Here is a 23,779-nt window from a genome sequence, read left to right as displayed (position 1 = left end):
TACGCACTTTAAGCGGCAAGTACAGATGACGTAAGTACGGTGGCGTGTAATATGTTCACTCCCTGTACAGTTTTAAATTAACTAAACGTCTAGAAAAAAGAAAAACCTTACATTTTAAGAAGACTAAAAGCAACATGGAAATATATATGTAAGCTTTTCCGAGAAGAAATTAACAGTGTTTTTTTCCAATCCGGATTCTGAAATACCAGAAAACCGGGTTTAACGTTAACCGTTTTAAATCCGCCGTTCTCGTACTCTCTGTTTCTTATTTTACCTCGTTTTCTTTAAGGAAATGATTTAATATAATAAAAAAAATAACGTAATAATACGTCAAATTAGGAATTAAAACAACCTTTTCGTTGAGATTAACAATTCGTTTGTTAAAGTGAAGAAACCTTTTATTGAAAAAGTCTGAATAGAACATAGGAAAAGGATAATTCAGTATCTGTCGAAATCACATTAAATTAGTCTGTTTTAAGAGAAGTAATTTTCCAGCAAACAGATTTTTTAAGCTACGCATCTCGTTTTCATTATTGTAGTTGCTGTGGCTGCCTTTTTTTGTTATTTATTCTGCGTGATAATATATTGCATTTATATATAGCTTTTACGAGTATATAATGTAGTTTTATAGATTCACCATTATTGACGTTATACTTTTCTATTTTTACTGGATAGTGCGCAATACAAGTGTTAATTTTTTGCATTTTTTGTAGCCTAAATAGACTAAGTAATTATTAGAAAATTATCTTTATTTATATTTTAATGTTAAATCTTTAATTTTCATCGTTATCTTTAGTTAATTCATTAATTCGTTAGCTATAGTTATTATTTTCTCTGTTAAAACAGATAAATAATTGGAAAAAACACATACACTATCATCGATAAGTACAAAGCAATGTGTATACCGCTTGAATACATACATTGTACATATATATGTATAGTAAGTAAGTGTGTTGTGTTGGGAAAATGGTAGCGTTACGTTTGCCACACCTCGCCGATCGACAACTAGTTTTATCTCGAGGTTTGGAGTAGGTTTGGCAACATCGCGCAAGGATACGTGAACTGAGAATCGATTACTCTGAGGAAAGCGCTTTAAATAATTCGTTATGCTCGGATAAACATCGGTCAACAGCTAAAAACACGAATCGCACAGCTGTAATAATTACGCGCTTAGTACTTAATCGGTGAAATTTAATACGCCCGAGTTTAAAGTTAGAATTTTCTTTTAATTATCATGATTTATTAGGGTTCTGGAGGGAGGTTAAAATTATAATTTTGGTAAAATAGTTAGATGTCTGTTTTCTGATTTTTTTTCTTTAGAATTAATGAATTTTTAGATGCTGGAATTTCTGATCCTTTAATATTTAAATGTAATCACTGAAACCTCTGATTTAAATTTTTTTCAAGAACGCCTTTTGATTAGGCATTCAAACTACATTATTTTGAATACTTTTTGTATATTTAAACAGAAATAAAAGCAATTTGAAACTTAGAAAAAATAGAGTAGCCGTTAAAAGAAAAAAAACCGTTATCAGTAATGAAACTTCCTTTTCTGACCGTGGTCGTTGCTAGAATCCCATAGCCGCGTGTGTATGTTCCACACAAACATGTGGAATCCGCTATTTTTATTGTAATAAAAGGAAAGGACTCCGTAAAAATAGATAATTTTCAGCTATCTTAACGTTTAAATTCGACTGTCTATTCCTGTCAGTTAGCATTGGATGTGTTATTTTCGCTATAATTTGGAATCAATATGAACTAGATATTAATAGAGATGAACAGTAACGGTCACCGTTTGCCTAGCCGTCAGCCGATTCGTTTTTTAATTACGAATAAAAATTCACTCGGTATTTAATCGGATAGTTCTTTTATCTTTTAATTTAATAAAGCTTAAATATATAGTTACGCCTTATTTTATTAAATTTAAAATACGAAAAAAATAAATTATTCATACTTTATATATTTATACGGTAAGAAGTTTGTAGACTATACCGACCCGTTCTAGTATTTTCTTTATTTTAAACCTATTTTCCAAAGTACTGTCTTCTGTAGCAATTTAATCGCTTAATTTTTATGTTTCAATTTTGGTTATCTTCTTATAGACCTTTTTTTTAGCACTCACCGGGTTGATATAGTGGTGAACGATGATTACGCCGGAGCGTTTTTCGCCCAGCAAAAAATCAACTAAAAAAAAAAAAAAAAACAGCACTACTTATCGGATTTTATTGTAACTACTCTCTAAACACAGTAGTCGGTTCAAAATACCCCTAACTTTCTTTCTACTGGTCAGATCGAGGATTGCAATAAATTTAAACCTTCTCCGGACAACGTGGACGATTTTGAAAAAACCGATCGTAAATCGGTCCAGTAGCTTTTTAGTGTATAGCGGACACACATACCAACATACCTTTTATATACGAGTATGTAGATGACGTTTTAGATCGGTTGCCCTATGGCAGAGTTGATCGAGGGAACCCACCGGGTTGGTCTACTGGTGAACGCGTCTTCCTAAATCAGCTGATTTGGAAGTGGAGAGTTCCAGCGTTCAAGTCCTAGTAAAGTCAGTTATTTTTACACGGATTTGAATATTAGATCTTGGATACCGGTGTTCTTTGGTGGTTGGGTTTCAATTAACCACACATCTCAGGAACGGTCGAACTGAGACTGTACAACACTGCACTTCATTTATACTCGTACATATCATCCTGCGAAGTATTATCCTAAAGGTAATTACCGGAGGCTAATCAGGAAAAAGAAAGAAATACCTTTTTTTAGCACTATTATGAAGCGAATTCTAAGCTACATACTTGTCGATAAAGGTGTAATGCCGTGAAGGTAGTTATTATTGCTTAACTAGTATGTAATTGTAAATTAAATTAAATGTAACGATTACATTTTTTAACGGCTGTACTCTGAGTATTTTTAAATTATAATGTTATTATAAAAAAGTGAAAGCGATGGAACTCTCTTTAATTATTCTTTTTTTTTCAGATAAAATCATATGTTACTTTTTAAAGTCATTTTATATATGTCCTTCCAATCTTGCACCCACTTTTCGTTATCGAGTTGACTTGAGGTTTTTTTTCATGTTTAGATGAACATTATTATCGTCATTGCCGATTAGTGAAATCATTAGCTAATAGGAGAAAGGACGAATTTAACAAAATAGTTCAAGAAAATTCCAGTTGTTGTAATTAATTCTGTCCCAAAAGGAAAAGGGCGAAAGTTATACTTTCTCTCTATTATGTAAATTAACAAAAACAAAGTAACTTGTAAAAAAAAATGTAAAGTTAACTTTACATTATACGGCATTTTATTACTGTAAATTAGTTTTTAATGAGTTCCATATTTACTAGTTTTTATTTGTAAAAAAAGATTACTTATTTAATAACTATTACTGTAATTAATAGCAGGAATAAAAATATACTATAAGCAATTTAGTATTTTCACCGACCTCCGTGTCTCAGTGATAACGTCTCGGCATTTCGTGCGGAGGTCCCGAGTTCGAATCCCGGTCAGGTGTGCATCTTTTCACACGCTGCTAATGACCGTAGTTGTTAATACCTGCCTTTTGTAATAAGAAAAAAGAAAAAAAGTTTTTTTTTATAGATAACAAATAGCGTATAATTTATATGTGGCATACAATTATAATAATTTCAGTATAATAATGTATCGAGACGTACCTTTTAAAAGTGCTCTTTTTCCATCCTATTGAAGTTTTAGATACTTGAGGAAAACTCTTTTAACTCGTAGCGTAATGCAATTTTTAAAGCCGTTGAAACCAGATAAGCTCTACAAAAAACAGTGCCCGATTATCAGTAATTGAATAAGATAGATAATTAAAAATCATATACGACCAGTTTTCGAATACTCATTGTTAATAACGAACTTATGCGACGTACGGGAGCAAATGAGCTCAGTTTTGAAACGAACTAAAAACTGATACAGCTGTTTTGTATAAAATTATAATTTACTCAATTTTTTTTTTTTTCATTTTTAGAAGTATTTGTAATTATTACCTTAACGTAAATGACAATCTTTTATACAAACAGAAAGAATAATAAATATAAAAATTTCGTTTCTTTTACATCCGTTTGCTAATCATTTATCTGGATTCCTTTGCCCGTTCCTTGTTTTTTCGTCACCCATTTTGATTTAAATCTTATAATGTAACCGTTATATAATATCACCGGTACAAAAAAATGTGTATTTAACCGAAAAAAAAACATAAAATCAGGTGTCACTGTTGTTGCTAAAACACCGGGTTTTTATAAGTATTTTATAATTTACAGAAAGAAACCGAAGGCAATAATAGAAAGATAAAATGCAATAATATATATTGTTCGTCGATTCTATCCCGAGTCGAACCGGTTAACCAAAATTAGGACAAAAGATACGAAAATCCTGAGCGAATAGATACCAACGTTGGTATTAAAAAAATTACTACAGTGGTCGTTTTTTTTTGTTTTTTTTTAATAGTGTACGAATGTCAGGAAAAGATTTTTGTAAGTATATGTTTGGAGCGTCGCTTTATATGGAAGTGAAACTTGAACGGTCGGAGTACGTGAGAAGAAAAGATTAGAAGCTTTCGAAATGTGGTACTATAGGAGAATGTTAAAAATCAGATGGGTGGATAAAGTGACAAATGAAGAGGTATTGCGGCAAATAGACGAAGAAAGAAGCATTTGGAAAGATATAGTTAAAAGAACAGACAGACTTATAGGCCACACATAAAGGCATCCTGGAATAGTTGCTTTTATACTGGAGGGAGGTAGAAGGAAAAAATTGTGCAGACAAACAACGTTTGTAATATGTAAAACAAATTGTTAGGGATGTAGGATGTAGGTTGGTATACCGAAATAAAACGTCTAGCACTAGATAGAAAATCATGGAGAACTGCATCAAACCAGTCAAATGACTGAAGACAAAAAAAATAGTGTACGAACAGTAAATTCGTCTTTGTTTCCTCTCGGTTGTATTTTCGAAATGTCTGATTCTGTTAAAACTTTAACGTTATTTACAAAGTATAAAAACCGAATTTGACTAAAATGAGCCGACTGTTACGTTCTGTTGAGTATCAAGCTTGAAAAAATAAATTTAAGAAAAATTCGAATATTTCCTTTGCCCTTTCAACGCATGAAATAATAATAAGGAAAATAAAGCAACTAAAATAAAAAGGCGTTTTCGTTTTTACAAACAGAATGAGATGGGATTTTTAACATTGTTTACTAATTTAAGGTCATTTTTAACGATGAGAGTTTCACGCTCTTGTTTTACGTTGCTAAATTCTTGATGATCAATTTTTTGGCTTTAAAAGGAATTATTTTTACATTTTATTGCATCTAAAATTTTAAATAATTAAATGAAACATGTATTATATGTTAGTTATAATTGTAACCGGTATGTACTTCAAATGAAATATTTTGGGTGTTTTTGTATCTATATAATATTTTATTAATTTTAATTTCGTAATGAGTATAAATATATTAAAATTACGATGTTTAATTGATTCTTCTGCGCCTAAAATGTTTTTAGTATAGTATAATATTTTCGAGAAAATTAATATTTACTTAAAATTTTATTGTAGCTAAATTACTTGCATGTTATTTTGTCATTGCATTTTATGCTGCTTGCGAGTGTATGTATACTACTATCGTACGTGCATGTATTATTACGTGTATGTGTGTATGTATTTTATGCAGTCGCTTGTGTGTCGGAGCGAGTTCGAAGAATGAAAATTGTTGTTGTGGAAGGGGACGATTAGAGTCCTGCTATTGGTCGGTTAGAATCGAAAAGTTAAGAGTGGGGAACCGTTTTGGCGGAGCGGTGTTCGTCGCCGTTTAGTTAAATTAGAGTTGGTTCGGCTCTCGACCTGAGCGTTCGGTGAAGTTTACCGATTTCTCGGTTGTTGCCTGGCCTTACATAACTATATATTTATTTATTTTTGTTATTATTATTATAAATAGTTTTTACAGTCATGTATTCCGGTGTAATAAAAGACTCTGTTTGTGAAGTGTGCCAGTGTTGCTCGAGGTAAATATTATTTTATTTTTTAAATGATTTTTAGAACGAAAACTTTTGTGGTATGTGTGACAGTATTTTTTTAAGGGTTCATAACCCCGCCTTTTAAAAGAGCGCGGAATTTTTCTAACTTCAGGTTATTTTATTTTTGTAATCTGCACTGTTTTACTATTATTTACAGTTTAAATATAACTACTGCTTTGTTATGAAAAACCGTACCCCTTTCAAACTAAGTAAGAAAACGAATTAACTGTCTATCACATTTTTCTTGTAATTAAATTTAAATAAAATATTTTATCTTTTAAATATTTAACCCGGGTGTGCTCTAACATAACTCAGAAATAACTTTTTTTGAGATTAATTAAGTTAGATTGTTCTAAATGGAAATGTTACATATCGAAGTAAAATAGTGTAACAAGGAACTGTTAAGATTTTATATTTCCTTAAAATACGGGACGATTACAAAAGTTTAAAAGTAAATATTTAAACACTCCGTTTCGTGACCGTATTGTTATTTAAATATTGTAAAATTAAATGATTTGCGCTTTAGTTTTTTTTAATTTTATTTATATTTTGTCTAGACCATCTCTGAATCGCATTAAAAAATAAATTTACTTTGTACGTACTTTGTTTACCTTTCTACCTTTGTGTGGTACTACTCTGGTTTAATCGTTTGACTAACTTCGTCTTTCTTGTTTTAGGAAAATTTTCTTCTTGTTTTTCCTAAAAACAATGGAAATTTTTATTTTATTTATGGAAATATTTCAATCCAAAATTTTTCCTTCTTTAATGTTTAATTTCTGTAGACTTTTTCGATTTCTCGAGACCAGTTATTTTAGTATTTAATTTAAAATCTAAATGAAGATTCTTTTTGTTTTATTATCCTCAGTTCTTCTTTTAAGTTTCCTGTAAAAGAGTAAATTTCTTGTAGTTTGTTGTTTTTTTCAAATTTCTTCATTTGATCTTAATACATTTAATTATTTTTACAATTAAGTCCTAAAATTTTTCATAATTTTCCCCTTTTTAAAACTTATTTCCAGTCTCTGTTCTTTGACTCGTTATCGTTTCTACAGTATATAAGCATTCTGGTATTATTTTTGTTTAAATTTATTATTGTTACTTACTAAACGTGTTTCTTTTTGTCTTTTACCATTTTACAAGAACATGTTGCATAGAAGTAATATAATATTTATATGTTTGGATGAAAATATTATCTAACTAGGTTTTTTGTCTTTACCAAACTCGAACGGTTGAAGTTTTTTCGGAGTCAAATAAATTGTGTACATTTTGAGTAAATATGTTTGATATAAATAAATATGTATATATACATAGAGTGTACGCAGTCTTTGATGTTACCGCGTAAAAGCTTTTTGTTTCTTAATATCTGAAGAGATTTTTCATTTTTTTCTCGTGTATATAAAGGTATGATATTTTTTTTTTTTTTTTATCTGACCCCACGTCTAGTGTTCGGGAGTGGGTTTTCTTTTCCTTTTTCTGTCTAAATTGTTTGGTTTGTTTGTCGATTTAAAATTATTCAAAAATATTCTGGAAGATATTTAAAAATATTTTCTGGATTTGAAGTTGTGAATCCTAGTTCTAAGAGAAATAAAAATTATATCGCAGAAGTTTGTTACACGAGTAATTCTCGGAGTACCGCTGGAACGATGTAATCAAATTGACGCCAGACTTGTACAGTCCGATTCTTATTAACATCTAAATGATGTAACTCTGAAAGAGTAGCTATGTAACTTTGAAAGCGGTAGCCGCTTTGAAAATAGCTAATGTAATTTATTTTTACGTCGTAAAAAGCTGTTTTCTGAACAGAACAGCGTTTTTGGTGGTATAAATTTATTTGGTTTATATTCCATCTGTTATTTAAAAACAGATGGAATATAACTTGGTTGTGATAAAACGAAGTTGTGTTATGACGATATGTTATACGACACGGTTTAATGATAAAATATGTTTTTCCTCTTTACAATGATAATAAAACATTTATCAACATTTTTTATAATAATTATCTTTTTTACAGAACTTTTAGCCGTTTACCCCCAAGAAAAAATTACTTTTTTGAAAAATAATTTTCTTTCTCTTAGAAAATAATTTTTCATATATTTTGTCATTTTTACAAATAACTACATTTTTCGTAAATCGATTTTTTTATTGATTTCTTCAGTACGTTGTGGTACTTTGCAAAAAAATATTTTAATTTCTTGAAAATTTTGTAATATATTTTGTCCGATTCCTACTTCACTTTGACTAAAGTACGTCCCGCACTTCAATTATTATTCCATTCATTTATTGTATTACAGATACATACTGCGTCGGCCTCGTGGCGCGAACGGTAGCGTCTCGACCTTTCACCTGGAGGTCCCGGGTTCGAATCCCGGTCAGGCATGGCATTTTCACACACGCTACAAATCATTCATCTCATCCTCTGAAGCAATATTTAACTGTGGATCCGGAGATTAAAAAAAAGGAAAAAAATATACATACTGCAAAATTAATGTAACTAATTAATTAAATTAATAATTATATCTTTTAACCGATTTATTGATCAGACTTAAACTCTGAAACCCATTTTTTATTTTTTTCAGTTATCATCTGTTTTAATTATTAAGAAAGTGTTTCGTTGCAAAAAAAATTACTGTTCGGATAGTATAAGATTTTGTTTTTTAAACTGGAAATTAAAAAAAAAAGTTAATAAATTTGAGGTTATTTCTCTAAAAAAAATAACGTGCAATAAATCTTTATTAGATGAACATTTTATATCCGGTATCGTTTAATAATTGAAAAAAAATTGCTATCTTTAAGTTTCCCTCGATTATTATTTTATTCTTACTTTATGTTTTTATGATACCCTTCCCTTCCTACCGTTGAACGATCCAGTTTTGAGAAGATCTGCTGCCTGTCTGTAACCCTAAACGGTTTTATGTTATTCGCATTATATTCTTATCGTTCAATGTGTTATTTGTAAATTATATTTTAAGGCTTAATTAAAGTTGATATTTTTGGCGATCGACATAGTTTGTGGAAGGGAGTTTGAATTATTTTTATTTTACACAGATCAGTAATAAATAAATATTTATTTGTTAGATTATATCTGCAGAGAGAGATGTAATCTATCTATTTATTATAATCTGTTTTTTCATGGAGAGAGTTTTGTATTTTAAACTCAACAGCCTTAGCATTTTTCATACGCTGTTAAATTCGCCTTTTTATTTATTATAAAAAAGTAGGATGATTGTAACCGGCTTCAGAGTGTCGCCCTTAATAAAAAATAGTCGTTACATTGTAATCTTGATTAATCAGATTGTACAGTCTTTTAATAATTTTTTTTTGTAATCACGAAAAATTTAGATTTTCAGATTTCAACGGAAATATCCATTTTGACTGTTTTCGGCTTGACATCTGTATGTACGTATGTATTTCGCATAACTGAAAAATGATTATGCGTAGAATGTTGAAACTTTGGATTTAGGACTGTTGTAACATCTAGCTGTGCACCTCCCCCTTTGAATTGCAATCGATTGGATCAAAAGTGCCCAAAATCAAAAATTAGCCCTGATTGAGAGATTGGGTCTCGTGGATTATACGACCACCCCTATAAATATCCAATAAATATCTGTCCATGTTCGGTTATGAGATAATCAAATAAATAAATATATAAATTTATGTAATAAATAAAAGTATAAATATAATTAACGAAACCTAACCTAAGCACGCTTCGCTCGCTAATCAAGGTTAGCGAGCGTAGGTTAAGTTTGGTGGATCTTATAATAAATATATATGTATATATATTTATTTGGTTATCTCATAACTGAACATGGGCAGATATTTATAATGGTGGTGGTTGTATAACCTTTGAGACCCAATTTTCAATGATATATCATAAGTGGTACTTATTTTCATTGGTTCCAGAGTTACAGCCCAATAAAATTTTAATTAATGAAATATTTGGATTTATAAGGGGAAGGCACATCGGCGAGAATCTGACTTCATTTACTTTTTCCTTTTTTTTTTTAAATTTAAATGTATTGATTTATTAACAATTATTAACCTGTGATTGTAAAAAAAAATTACAATAAATAATAATTCAATAATTAAAAAAAAAAAAATATGAAGAAATAAATAAGAAAACTGTAATAAAAATATAAATATATCAAAAATATATGTAATTTAATAGCCGTACAAGGAAGTCATGTGATGTCCACATCAGATTTTTTAAGTATGCTAGTAAAACAAACAGGGTGGAGACTAAATTAAATTTTGCAGTTCGGTTAATGCCTCTTTTTTATTTATTGAGAATGATGCAGTAAAAGTGTGAATATTGTTGTCTGAATTAGGTACATAATTATTTTATACGTATGTAAATGTCAAAACTATAATTAGTGTAGGCGACATGACACGAATCACAAATCACTTCTGATACTTACAGGCTGTTTTAAAATAAATAAGAGCAGGTTTGCTGCGGCAACCGAATAGTGAAGCGCAGTTTCCCGTTGGCTTTTTCACCGAGCCAAGTGTAACAGTATGCCGATATATCCGTGAAAATACAGGAACAGTTGTGCGATGTAAGTCATGATTTTCAGAGAAAGTATATTATTCTAGAGATATGATGTGTCTTATGTGAAAATACACGTAAATGTATATATGGTATATGCTGGCTTCAACTTTACAGAGAGAAAAATAACTATTTTATTGGTGGTAAATGATTTTAAAACTGATTTGTATTATACAATATTTTTCAAATCTTGACTGCATATTTTCATATTCTAAAAAATCGCCACTATATATTGTCATCACAAGCTTCAGGCTTAGGCGATGAATTATTCGTTACATAATTATCATTAGAAGCGTTTCTTTATTTGTAATTATTTCTTCAATCAATAGTTATGTTTCTTTTTGTTACGGTAGTAAATATTATTATTTTGATAACTCATTTTTTACTTTGTGTTACAGGTTGATTAAAAATGCACTTAAGGTAACCACAACACCGGTCGGGGTTAGCCGTAGAGGAGTCGCTCGTCGGCTCAGTCAGCTGAACCGTGACCATGATCGTGATGAAAACCAACCACCTTCAGCCATCACAAGCCCAAACAAATCATTAACAAGTCCATCGAAGGTAACTTTTACATTATGATAAATTTGTGTTTTTCTAAAAGAAAAAAGTAATTATAAAAAGAATTTTTTATATATTTCATTCGATATGAATATGACGTTTTGATATGGATGTTATTAATTTAACCTTCATTGTTTGATTCAGAGTTTGAGTTGATAATGCGAGGTAGTTTCCTTTTGTTTTTGTTTCGTTATTAAGACTTTGGTTTTGATGAAATTATAATAATTTGCGATGTCTCCCCCAACAGAAAATTGTAAGCTAGTAATTGTATTAAAAAATTAAATTAAACTTTCATGTGAAAATGTGTGTGTGTGACATTTTTAATTTAACATTCAACTTTAGATCAGACTTTAAAACTGATCATACAATTTCTCAATTCACTTTGTTACTAATGGTTACTTGAATACTAGTAACTATTAATAAAGTCAAACACTAGTAATGCTTTTGGAAGAGGACTACTGTCAGTAGCAAAATATATACTATCTAATCATTCCTATGGGATTCACTTTAATATTGAATTTTTTTTTCATACACCTTTTTTGGATGTTGAACATTTAGTTTCCACGATTAAGTAAATCTTAGCATAGAGGTAATACAATATTTTTTGTAAAACAATAAAATTAAATAGTATACATAAAATTATTAACTCTCACTGTTAGGATTTACTATAGATGTATCAGTAAAACACCTCTAATTAAAAAAAATCAGGCTTATTGATGCAGACAGGTATTTCTGAAATGGAGACACAAATGTGACATTTGTAATAGAAAAAAAAATTGATATCGAGCTTATTTTCTGTTGAAATTTTACAGTATTGGCTTAATTTTATTAACATTTCCAATACAAATAAAATCATCAGTCTAAAAAATCAGATGGAGGTAGCGAGTTGGGATCTCATAAACATTCATAATAATTCAGTTATATAATAATATCCCTCATGTGATTGATTTTAATAAGGTAGTATTAATTTTCTTCAATAACTGATTCACTTTAATGTATAGAATTTGCTAAAAAAATTAAAATTACAACTACTTTTTGTATCTCATAGTTAAAATGGTTGAGGATATTCAAAGCACTTTCCAACCGATTGGTTAGGCATGATTTTTAGCTTGTATTTGTGTGAATTGTGCATCATATATTTGATTTCAAATATAGATTTAAATTTCAGCATAAATGATGAATAAAACAGAGTACATTAGCATTTATTAATCTACTATCACTTCTACAAATGTTGTCTTTTAGCATCACCGTAAAAAGTTTTTTTTAGATTTCATAGAATTATATTTCTTTATGAAGTTGGAAACAAACCATACTCTTCACTAAATTGTCTGCAGTAAAGTGATTTTTATTCCGTATTAAAATGATGTGAAAAATGATTTTTAATTCTTTTAAATATTTAACTGGTGTTTGGAATTATAGAAAAAGTGGGTTTTGAAAACGAATTGATTTAAGTTATTATTTTTCAAAATTGAAAAGCACAAGAATTAATATTTATTGTATACACATTAAGTTTATAATAATTTTTTCTTAACTTAACATGTAATAAATACATTATACAAATCATGATTACAAATGTGTCTTGCATTTACAGTTGTGCTATGGTTATTTTTATTTGTATTCATTTGAAATGTTATCAACTACTTTAAATCACTTAGTTTTAATGGTGCAATTAAAAAGGTAAAATTTATTAGGCAATCAGAGACAGGAATATAAAATTAAAAATTTAGACAAAATTTAGAAATATAAAATTTAGACAATCAGAGACAGGATTTTGTTCTGAATCTGAACGATTAAAATTATTAAGATAACTTTAAAAAATTCTGTTGTTATTCTTTATAAAGCTACATCTCTGGACCATCATACTAGCAAGTGTTGTTAATTAAAACCCACCGACAGGTTTCTGATGTCACAAGGCAGGTAGCAATATGGTTTTGTTAAGGAAGAAGTTGGGTTATACTTTAACTCTGTGTTAATTGACTAATATAATAGTTAATATATTATTTTTCTCATTGGAAGAAGAATGCCAATCTTCTGCACCGTATGACGCATTATTTAAATGAAAATAATTTAAAGTATTAATCTTTGCAATAATAATTATACAGTTTTATTTTAATCATTTTGTGATAAAGAATTTGTTTTAAAATTAAAAATGAAACTTGGAATATTAATTAAGAAATTCGAACAGCAATATTTCTTAATCACTCTGTATATGTTATAAATTTTAATTTTTGTTTATTTTTTATTTATTTATTTAGCCATTCTCTCTTTTTCTTTAGTTTGCAGCAATGCGACAGTTATCAAGGCCGAGAACTCCATTGGAAGATCATGATCCCAATTCACAAGACAGTGGAATTAGTGAAGATTCTAATAAATCTAGTTTTAGGTAATGAATTAATTCCTTAAAATATTTTAGCTGTGTTCATTTTTAAATTTTCACTAATCTGTAATGGAAAATTTCATTGCTAATGACCTGTTGGAAATCTTTTTGTAGTTAATCTGATGAATTTATGAAATATTTTGTTTTTAATTTTAACATTATGTAACTAATTACATATTTTTGGTCGGTTATTTTTCTTCGATATAAACAAAGATGTTAAATAAAATTAGTCAAGATAAATAGATGGATGACCATTTACTTGCATCATGTATTGCTGACATCCAGTTATAGTTTAGCATCAGGTGGCAATACTTAAAATAGTTATTTATATTTTCTTTTATTACCTGAGATATGTTACACAAGTAAAATGTGTATTACCTAAGAAGTGAATGCATAAGACAAAGTATTCTGTGTTTATCATTATATGTTGTATCTAAAGTTATTGTAGTACAACTCGGTTGAGTAATTATTAATTTACCCGGCTGCACTGGTTACCATTATTATATTAAAAGTTCACATGTATCACATGTATTAACAGTAAATTACTAAATCGTGATAGTAGTATTTATTTATTTTTTTTACCTGATACAGAAGCATTTTGTGTATTGCTGTTATAACATGCAAGTAGTTATATTCTTTCTTTATGAATAGTCAATAATAAAAACGTTTTACTGAGCCTTGGCACTGATGTGCAATTTTAAGTATTTGGTTTATCATAGCTTAGGTACTTGGATACTTAGCTTATGCGCTTGCTTTGAAGGTGCTGTTTTAAGTCTTCTGTAGTATATTAGCCACTCTTGTTCACCATCTTAACTCTATTGCACAAACTTATTTTTATTTATGAATATGTATTTTATTCTATGTTTTAGGTTTGCAGCACCCAGTGGATTAGCACCTCGCAAACCAAGTAACACAGATTTCTCTCCAAAACGTCTTCTAACAGCAAATTCTAATTCGGGTTCTGCATCTGGTCTTTCACAGTGTTCCATGGAGTCAATCGATGATGGCTTCATGGAACTCATTCACCAAGACAAAATGGTGTGAAATTTCATCATAATTATTAGAGTATAATAATTTATTAAGTAAATATTAGATATTTAACAAATACTAACATTAGCGTTCTATATGGCTCAACATTAGCATTTTTTTTTTTTAATCGTTTTAATGAAAAAGTTATTGATTGTTATAAAAGTATCTTGTAAAAAAAAAGACAGTAATATATTATTAAAGAGTTTTGAGAAATCTTGAACTTTTCTAAAACTTCTCAGCCAAGAAATATACTACTCAAGGGACCAAAAAAGTGTTTTTTTGCAAAATAGAACTACAGTTAAAATAGGTAGGTATTCTACACAAGTATGATTCCTTGATTTATTTGTGCTTAACAAAAAGCACAATGTTTGTATTAACAGAAAAAATCCTATGTTCCTCTGAAGACTTTTATTTGCAACTGTTACACTTATGAATATGGAAGCGTATTTCAAGTGTTTTATCTGCCATTGATGAAAATCTTTTTAGATTGAGTATTAGATGGCAAAAATTTATCCAAAACAAACACAAATGCATGTAATAAATATTGTAGAGGCGCTAGTTATTTATGGGGATATTATGTCCAGATGAATATAAAATCAGCTTACGTTACTATTTTACTGAATTTCAGATAGCTGTTTTAAATGCAATACTAATTTTACATTGTTTCAGAGGTTTCCAGAAAACATGAAAAACTATTGATTTGTGGCTTAATAAAATGAGTCATCTAAAAATATTGAAAAGCTAATTATTATTTTCATACTTAGGCCAGTAGCCATAGGTTTTTTTTATTTGCGATTCCGCTATGAACAATGATGTTTCATATAGTCAAGATAAGTAGATGGATGACCATTTACTTACATCATATATTGCTGGCATCCTGTTATAGGTTAGCATCAGGAATTGCATCTGGTGGTAGGTAGTAACTCCACCAATTCCCTCTCATCTAATTTGGGAGAGTATATTTTATGACAGAATTCCAGCTTTTGTACAATAAATAAATATATTTGTATTTTTGTCTTATTTTCCATAATTGTTATAAGTTATTACAGTTTGACCAATCAAATATTAATGTAATTAATAAGTGCTAGTTAGTTTTTTTTTAGAATTTTCTCTGCTGTTTCAGTTTTTGTTTACAAATTAAAATATTGTACTAACCACTCAAATCATTAATAATTTTTTTGAATTTCTTTAAGTTACAGCCTATGTTATTTTAACTGAGATTTTTTTAATTTAAAATTCTATTATAATTTTCAGATTGAATGCAACATTTTAATTTTGTTTTGCATTTTTTAGTTGGAAGATGAAAACGCCCAGCTACCATCAGGAATGTCAAGTTTATTGATGCAGCCCATATTAAGAAATGAAAATGAAAGACCATCAACTAAACGTGATAGTCCATCACCTCATCGAGCCACATTTCGTAGATGGTTCTCTGAAAATCTCACGAATAAAACTTCCCAGGTTAGTATAAATTTTTTTATTTTTGCTTTTTGGTAGTTTTTTTTGATAGATTAATGTTTAATTTAAACATGAATATTATACACTTGTTTTATTTATATATATATATATATATATATATATATTTTTTTTTTTTATTCTTTTTGGATCTTCAGAGTATAAGCGTCCCTTGTTTTCTTTAATTTTACCTGATCAGTGTGTCAGTTTATTTTTTTATCTTTTCTTTTACTGTTGAATAAAGATGCCTGATTATCCTTTTTTATTAGAAAATTAAGGATGTTTTTTTTATTAAATTATTATTTAAATTAAAATAATTATTTTTAAATTATGCTATTTATATACAAAATTATATAATGAAATTATATATCGAGCTAGAAATACATGACTTTAAAAGTCCAAATCTTCACTGTCAGATATGACTATATTTAATTTATACTTTGAATCTAAATCTGCCTTAATTATTTGATGTCAGAAATATTTTTAGAAACACACTAAACAAAAAACTGTTAATGTTGCTGTTTACTTCAAACTAAATTGTTACTTACAGCAACAACTATGGAAGAGATAAAGGGATACATCTTTTATTACAGAGGATTTGCTATCATAGAAACATTCTTTTTTCAACATCAAACGTTGTAAATATTTGTAAAAAAAACACAGTAATATGTCCTTCTCTTGGAAATATACTCCATTAAAATCAAACAGAAAAGTTAAGAAATGACTTCAGTTGTAGTACATCATGTCTTGAATTCTTGATTATATTATGCTTAATTCTTGATGCTTAATTGTAGTTGATATTGCAGCAGAAGTTAAAAACTACTCTGCTTATTTTCACATTTAAAAATTTTCCCTTGACTAATTATTGTGTTTTGTTTGGGTACATTTATTGTATTTGATGTAAAATTATTAACTACTTTTATTTACATTTCAACATTATTAAACAGAGCCAGAATTATATTTATAATGGTTATTGTGAACATGTTTTTCATTGTAACAGAACTGTAGATAATCATTCTCGATAGCTCACTCGGTAGAATTAACACGTGTTATGGTTTGATCGTTCCTGTTACAGGTTTGATTGATATTTCTCATATCATTTTGTTCATTTCTATTTTAATTAAAATCTCCTGCAGTAAGTATTTCAGAACTTTAAATAGCTATATTGTCCCTCCTATATTTAAAAAAATGTATGTATGCGTGAAATAAACTTGTTTGATTTGGTTTGTTTATCTACAGGTTGAAGAATTCAGTTTAAAAATGAAGAGGCCTGCAGTTAGACCCTCTGATTCACCACAGTCGAAACGTCACAGACCGCTCGCTGAGAACTGTAGTAGCAATACACCTCAGCGAAAACAAGCACAAAGAACACTATTTGATCATGGTTTTATGAAGAAGACGTTATCCCCTAAAACTAAGTGCATAACATCTGAAGCTACTATCAAAAACGCTTTATCCCGATGTACGTATATATTTTTGGGTTACATGAATTTATATTTTTATTTTATTTTGTCATTGCTTTTTGTAAAACAGTAACTGTACTGTTATGTGGTGTTATGCAATTAAGAATTGTAAGTAAACAAAATGATATCTGGCCAGATTTAATTATAGATACTGGTGTTAATATGAATTCTAACAGTAATTTTTGTTTGTGAATTTAACCAAAGATATTTTAAATTAGACTTAAGTTTTTTTAAGATGTAAAAATCATTCTCATTGGAAAATTCTATTTTAAATTATTTGTAAAGTTCATATTTTCTGAATAATTTTCAACTGAATTATCTATGAACACGAGAATTATAGTTTATATCCATTATATATATATATATCATTTGTGAAATTAAAATTTAATTTAAAGTAAATTGATTACAGCACTGAAATTAAGCTGCAAAACAATACATGTATTTACATATTAAATGAGTCATCACACATCTAATATAATTAACAGTAAACCACTGAAAGATCAAATTTTTATATTTATCTTTCCAGTTTTATCTGATGTCAAACACATGATTTAAAAAATGTATTAAGAATTTTTTTTTCAAATAAAATTAAAATGTATTCTTATAAAAAATATTTTAAATATGAAAAATATATATTTTCTCTGAAAAATATATATTTTTTATAAAAGTGCGTGCATGTGTGTACTGGAAATCCTGACATTTGGCATATATGTATAAATTTTACATAGATTTATGGTTTTTGTGATTGTTTTTACACCAACAGTATTATGTAAATTCAGAAGCCTATAATTTTTCAGCCAATAATTGTGAATTGAGTAAAGAAAAATAGGTAATTATGAGTATTTAAAAATTGTGTCACTGACTTTGTTTGGCCTCTTCAAGTATTTTTGCATATATCTTTGCTTTCTCAGAATAATTTTTTTTTAGTATGACAAATTAATGACAGAAAGTTAAATTGTAAAACTGTTGAGAGAGTTATTACCTCAGACAGTGGAATAAAATGAAAAATTGGATTTGTCCCTTAAAGAGACCAATGACAAAATTAATTTATTTAATATTAAATAAATATTTGAAAGTTGTGTCTTTCAAATACTTAAACAAATTTTTTGACTTATTTTACAGCATCAAAAGAAGAACTCATTGGAGATTTCTCGAAGCCATTTGCATTACCCTTAACTAAAGGTGCGCATCAAGATTTAAAAAATATATCGAGTGAAACACTTGCCGATCTTGTTCGTGGTAAATATGATCATGAAATTGCATCATATCAAATAATTGACTGTAGATATCCGTATGAATATGAAGGTGGTCATATAAAAGGTGCAAAAAATATTTATACCAAAGATCAGTTGGATAAAGAGTTTATGGAATCGAGACCAAAATGGGATTCATCTAGCGATAAAAGAAACGTTTTAATATTTCATTGTGAATTTTCATCTGAGAGAGGACCGACACTGTAAGTTTTTAGTTTCTCTTTTTACATTAGTTTATTTTTTACTTGATTTCATTGATATAAAAACCTAGCATAAAAGGCATACTACAGTATTGTTTTATTTAATAATCATCTACTAATTGCATCTTAGTACTAGAGCTTATTTATTCATATAAAATTTTGAAATAGATTTCTGCTTCATCAGAGCATAGGAACACATTATGGAAATTTAGAGTAAAAACATACATATTAAAAATTAAATATAGAGATGTGTTCAGCACCTCAGATACTGATTTATTTTTTTTCAGAGACAAAATTTTAATCTAAACTACCATGTATTATACATTCTGAAGAACCAGAGATCTCTGAAAAAGCACTAAATAATATAAAAGAAAACGTATAAGCAGATAGTAATTGAAAAAAAATAATTTATTGAAAAGATTAGTTTTCTTCTCATATTCATTGATAATGTTACCAATTCCTTGGTAGATGTTACTTTTCTGTCATCATTATTCTTGTTATATTTTTGTAGTGTGTCCTAGTCAATTCCTGTTCATTGTTATGGTCTTCGTGTATAAAAATAATTTTTCTATTAGCAGTGGAGATCTTTGGTTTTGGTTGATCATATTAAGTACAAAGATTGCTGATACCGGTACTGTTTTATTGCTAGTTTACTTAAAAGAAAAACTAATTAATGGTATAAAGAAAATTCTTGATTTTCTACGATTATAGAGTGGTTATGAAAATTACTTTATTCTATGTTTTATTGTAATTAAAAATCTATAATAAATGGAATTTATTTTTGCACTCTTGGTCATTTTAACCTAGTCGACCTAATTCATTTACCATGATTTATTTTTCTTATTAAGAAATATATTCTTGTTGTGAATATATATTTGGTCTTTGGTTTGATGATTCTGCCACACCTGGAATATCTCTGAGTAGCATTCTGGAAATCAATGGGTATGAAATAAATTAAAATATCAACAATCAAAGTCATGTACTGTGAACTAGTCTCCTTTGATCAGTAAAGTTAAGAACACTCAGTTAAGTTTATGCACCCAGATGTTGGGATTCTGTAATGGCTAATAACCATAGCAATTACTTTAAAAAAAAAATAATTGTACCATTTTCTTCATATTCTTTTTTTAATTTTTAATTTTTTTGTTTTATTATAATAACTACACTATTTATAAGATATAAGAGTTTTTTTAAAGTATTTTGTTGTTTTGTTTTATATTATTAATGTTTTTAACCAATATTATTATTATTATTCACATTAATCATTTAAAAGTAAATTTAAAGGGTTATTTGAATGAAATTCTAAAATTGTGAATTGTTATCAGTGACTGATGATTATGCTTAAATGCACTTGAAATTGCATTAATTTCATTAGATATGGTTGATTTTTAATCTTTTTTACTTCCTACAAAGTAAAGGAAGTATTGTGATAGTGAAAAATGTCAGATTTCAATGGAAATATCCATTTTGCCCTCCCTGAATCCATTTTGACTAGTTTCAGCGAGATGTCTGCATGCATATATGTATGTTGTATCTCTTGTAATTAAAAAACATTGGTTTGTGTGGCACTATGTTTCACACGAGATTTGAGCGTGACAACGTATTGCAAAGACCGACAATGTAAATCGACCCCAAAGAGCTGAAGGCATACTAGACGATTATCAATAAACTTCATCATAAACAGAACCTTATAGCAAACTTAAGGAGTTCGATAAAATACACAATAGCGAAATCATAAATTTATAATTTTTATTTACAAAAAAATGTTCATTTATTATGTTTTTTAAATCATTCTTTTTAATAGTTTAATTTAAAATCTGTCAGCGTTCAATTATAAAAACTGAATATTTTATATTATAAGGTCGAAATTACATTTGTAACAAGTATACAGGAATTCACTAAACGTAATAGTTTAATTATTATTAACTTTTATTTATATGACACACCAGAAATCTGAAACTTTTGTTAATCAGCAACTCATGAAGATACGAATAATACTAATCTAGTAATAAAGGGACTTTTACTCTATCTAATATTTCATGTAAGATTGTTGAATTAATAGTATTATAAATATTTGATGTTAATAAAACTATTATTTCAGCAATTTTGTAACTGTCCACTTATTAAAGAATTGGAGGATCGAATCTCACTTTCAAATGAAATAAGTTTAAATGAAGTGCAGCAAAAAAAAGTATATATGTAATTCAATGAGTGTACAAGGAAGTTATGTGGTGTCCACATCAGATTTTTTTAATTACCTCGTGGATGATTTTAATTGTACTGTTCATTTGCTTAGAATTCCACTTTACATTAGATTTTATAAGTACAAAGGTTGCTGATACTGGTACTGTTCTATAGCTAGTGTATAGAAATGTAATCTTTAGTATCGGAGAAAAGTATGCATTAAAAGTTAAACAAAAAATCTGATATGGACACCACATGACTTCCTTATATGGCTATTAAATTTCATATACAAAGTTTTTTAAAATGAAAATTACATGAAATTTTATTTCAATAATAACTTCTGATATTTTTTCTTTTTTATTGTATCATTGAATTATTATTTATTGTAAAATTTGTTTACAATCAGTGGTTAATAGTTATTAATAAATCAATATATTAAAAAAAAAAAAGAAAAGGAGATGCAGTCGGATTCGAACCAATGTTCCTTTCCCTTGTGAGATCCAAACAATGCATTAATTAAAGTTTTATTTGGCTATAACTCTGGAACTAATGAAAATAAGTACCACTTATGATATATCACTGAAAAGCTCTCAATGAGGGCTTATTACTGCAGTTAAGAAAAAATTCAAAATCCAAATTTTTTGGATTGTGAATTTTTTGGACACTTTTAGTCCAGTCGATTGCATTCAACAGGAAAGGTGCACAACTAGATACTACAACAGTTCTAAATCCAGAATTTCAACATCCTACGGCTAATTGTTTTTTAGTTTGAGCGAGATACGAATGTATGTACATATAAATGTCATGTTGAAACTAGTAAAAATGGATTCAGGGATGGTCAAAATGGATATTTCCATTGAAATCTGAAAATCTAAATTTTTTGCATCACATACTTCCTTTGTTTCGTACAAGGAAGTAAAAATTGATTAATGACTTAAACAAAACTTTTAGTTAACTTAGATTATCAAGTAGGCATGACAATTACTAGAAGCTACCGTGCTTTCAGCTACTACAATTTAATTTTGTTATTAAGAAATTTTATTACTGAACTTATAAACTGGACTGGATTTTTTATAGTAAAGTCTTCTTGTTATTAGTATATATTTGATCTTTATCTTATGTTTAACTTTTTTACTGTTGACAAGGTACATTTCTTTTACATAATGTTTCTTATCGCCTCTGAATTAGATAGCTGATCAAAAAAATTGATCTGTGTTCAATTTTGAAAATTAATATTCAAAAATTGATCTAAATTATATCGATATAATTTAGAATTTCAAATTTTGAAAATTAATATTCAAGCAAAAAATTAGTAAAAAATTTATGATAATTTTTCTATTTAATTTCAGATCCAGATTTCTTCGACAAAGAGATCGTGACAACAATAGCGATTTGTATCCTACGCTGGATTACCCAGAAATTTACTTACTGAATGGAGGTTACAAAGCGTTCTATCAAAATTATTCAGAATTATGTGAACCTTGTGCTTATCTTAAAATGACAGATCCAAAACATGAAGAAGACCTGAAACTATTTCGTTCAAAAGCAAAAACATGGGCTGGAGATAGGAAATATGGAAAATTTTCTAAACGTCCTTCTTTTATGAGACTTACATAATTTTATATTAGTGAATTTAAATTATCTAATTACAATTTTTTAATGTGTACTCTTTCTTAGTTAAAAAAAAATGAGGATAATAGGAAAAATAGATATTTTAAAACATATCCGGCAGGATATATAATTACAGATTATACAGATTAAAATATTTGTTTTTATATATTAATTTTTATCTATTACCTTTGAATATTATTTAAAAAAAAGAAAAAAATTAGTTAAATTAAAAACAAAATATTTTTAGTAATATGTGAAGTATTCTATTTTTAATTAGAAATAAGTAATATAATCATAATTTACACTGCCATTTAATATTCTTAGACTTTCTTTAATCTAAAAGTAGAAAAATGGTAATATATAGTATTTAAATTATATTGTTACTATGTAGTTTATGAAAATTTCATGTATTATGTCAAAATTATAGTAATTACTCAACTAACGTTTTTGTACATTAAATTCTGTTTTAAATTTGCATTTGTATTTTAAATTCATAATATATAGATGCAATTGTAAGTTGGTTTTACTCATTCAGAATTATTTGATAATTCAGTAATTCGGGAAGCCAACAAATAAGAAGATAACTTAAAGCTTAATTTATTGAAGCTCACAGAATATCTCCAATTTTTTGTTTTATTTTCCAATATGTTGTTCTAGTACTTAAGTCAGGAGAAAAATAAATTTTCAGAATAACCCATTTGTGAACAGCATTAGATCAGAGGTGTTTATTTATTTATTTATTTTTTTTTTTAAAAAGAGTATTTTAAACAAAATTTACAATTTTTAAACTTCTTTACATAATTGAACATACATAAATTGGTAGCAAGAAAATTATTCTGAGAAAGCAATTTAAATAAAGTATACAATTATAATTATTTTAGAGCACTTAATATAATAAATGTTAAAACTTTCCATACATTTAAAAAAAATTAAGTCTGGTCAACTATATTTTTATCTACTTTTAAGAACTATTTTATTGAATTCTTCTAACATAAAATATGAAAAATTTTGTTTATGAAATTAAAAGTCTGTACCATAATAGCAATTATACTACCGGTAAACTT

At 27.9% G+C, this 23,779-nt stretch overlaps 1 protein-coding gene across 3 annotated transcripts in view; it reads left to right on the top strand.

The window, feature by feature from the left end:
* Nucleotides 1–23,022, top strand: part of LOC142325512 (M-phase inducer phosphatase-like) — a 228,232-nt gene extending 205,210 nt beyond the window's left edge. Inside the window, exons 1-8 of one of the 3 annotated variants that reach the window (XM_075367370.1) lie at nucleotides 5,874–6,033; nucleotides 10,984–11,146; nucleotides 13,420–13,526; nucleotides 14,390–14,558; nucleotides 15,843–16,010; nucleotides 17,244–17,466; nucleotides 18,590–18,923; nucleotides 22,454–23,019. In XM_075367370.1, coding sequence (XP_075223485.1) covers nucleotides 5,978–6,033; nucleotides 10,984–11,146; nucleotides 13,420–13,526; nucleotides 14,390–14,558; nucleotides 15,843–16,010; nucleotides 17,244–17,466; nucleotides 18,590–18,923; nucleotides 22,454–22,721 — 1,488 coding nt within the window. In that variant the 5' untranslated portion in view covers nucleotides 5,874–5,977 and the 3' untranslated portion in view covers nucleotides 22,722–23,019. Of the gene's footprint in view, nucleotides 1–5,873; nucleotides 6,034–10,983; nucleotides 11,147–13,419; nucleotides 13,527–14,389; nucleotides 14,559–15,842; nucleotides 16,011–17,243; nucleotides 17,467–18,589; nucleotides 18,924–22,453 lie in introns of those variants that run through there. The other 2 variants (XM_075367369.1, XM_075367371.1) reach the window with 2 other exon arrangements.
* The last annotated feature ends 757 nt before the right edge of the window (nucleotides 23,023–23,779 follow it).

This window comes from Lycorma delicatula, chromosome 5 (genome assembly GCF_047948215.1).
Source record: "Lycorma delicatula isolate Av1 chromosome 5, ASM4794821v1, whole genome shotgun sequence".
NCBI lineage: Eukaryota > Metazoa > Arthropoda > Insecta > Hemiptera > Fulgoridae > Lycorma > Lycorma delicatula.
This window is presented reverse-complemented; position numbering and strand designations above follow the sequence as displayed.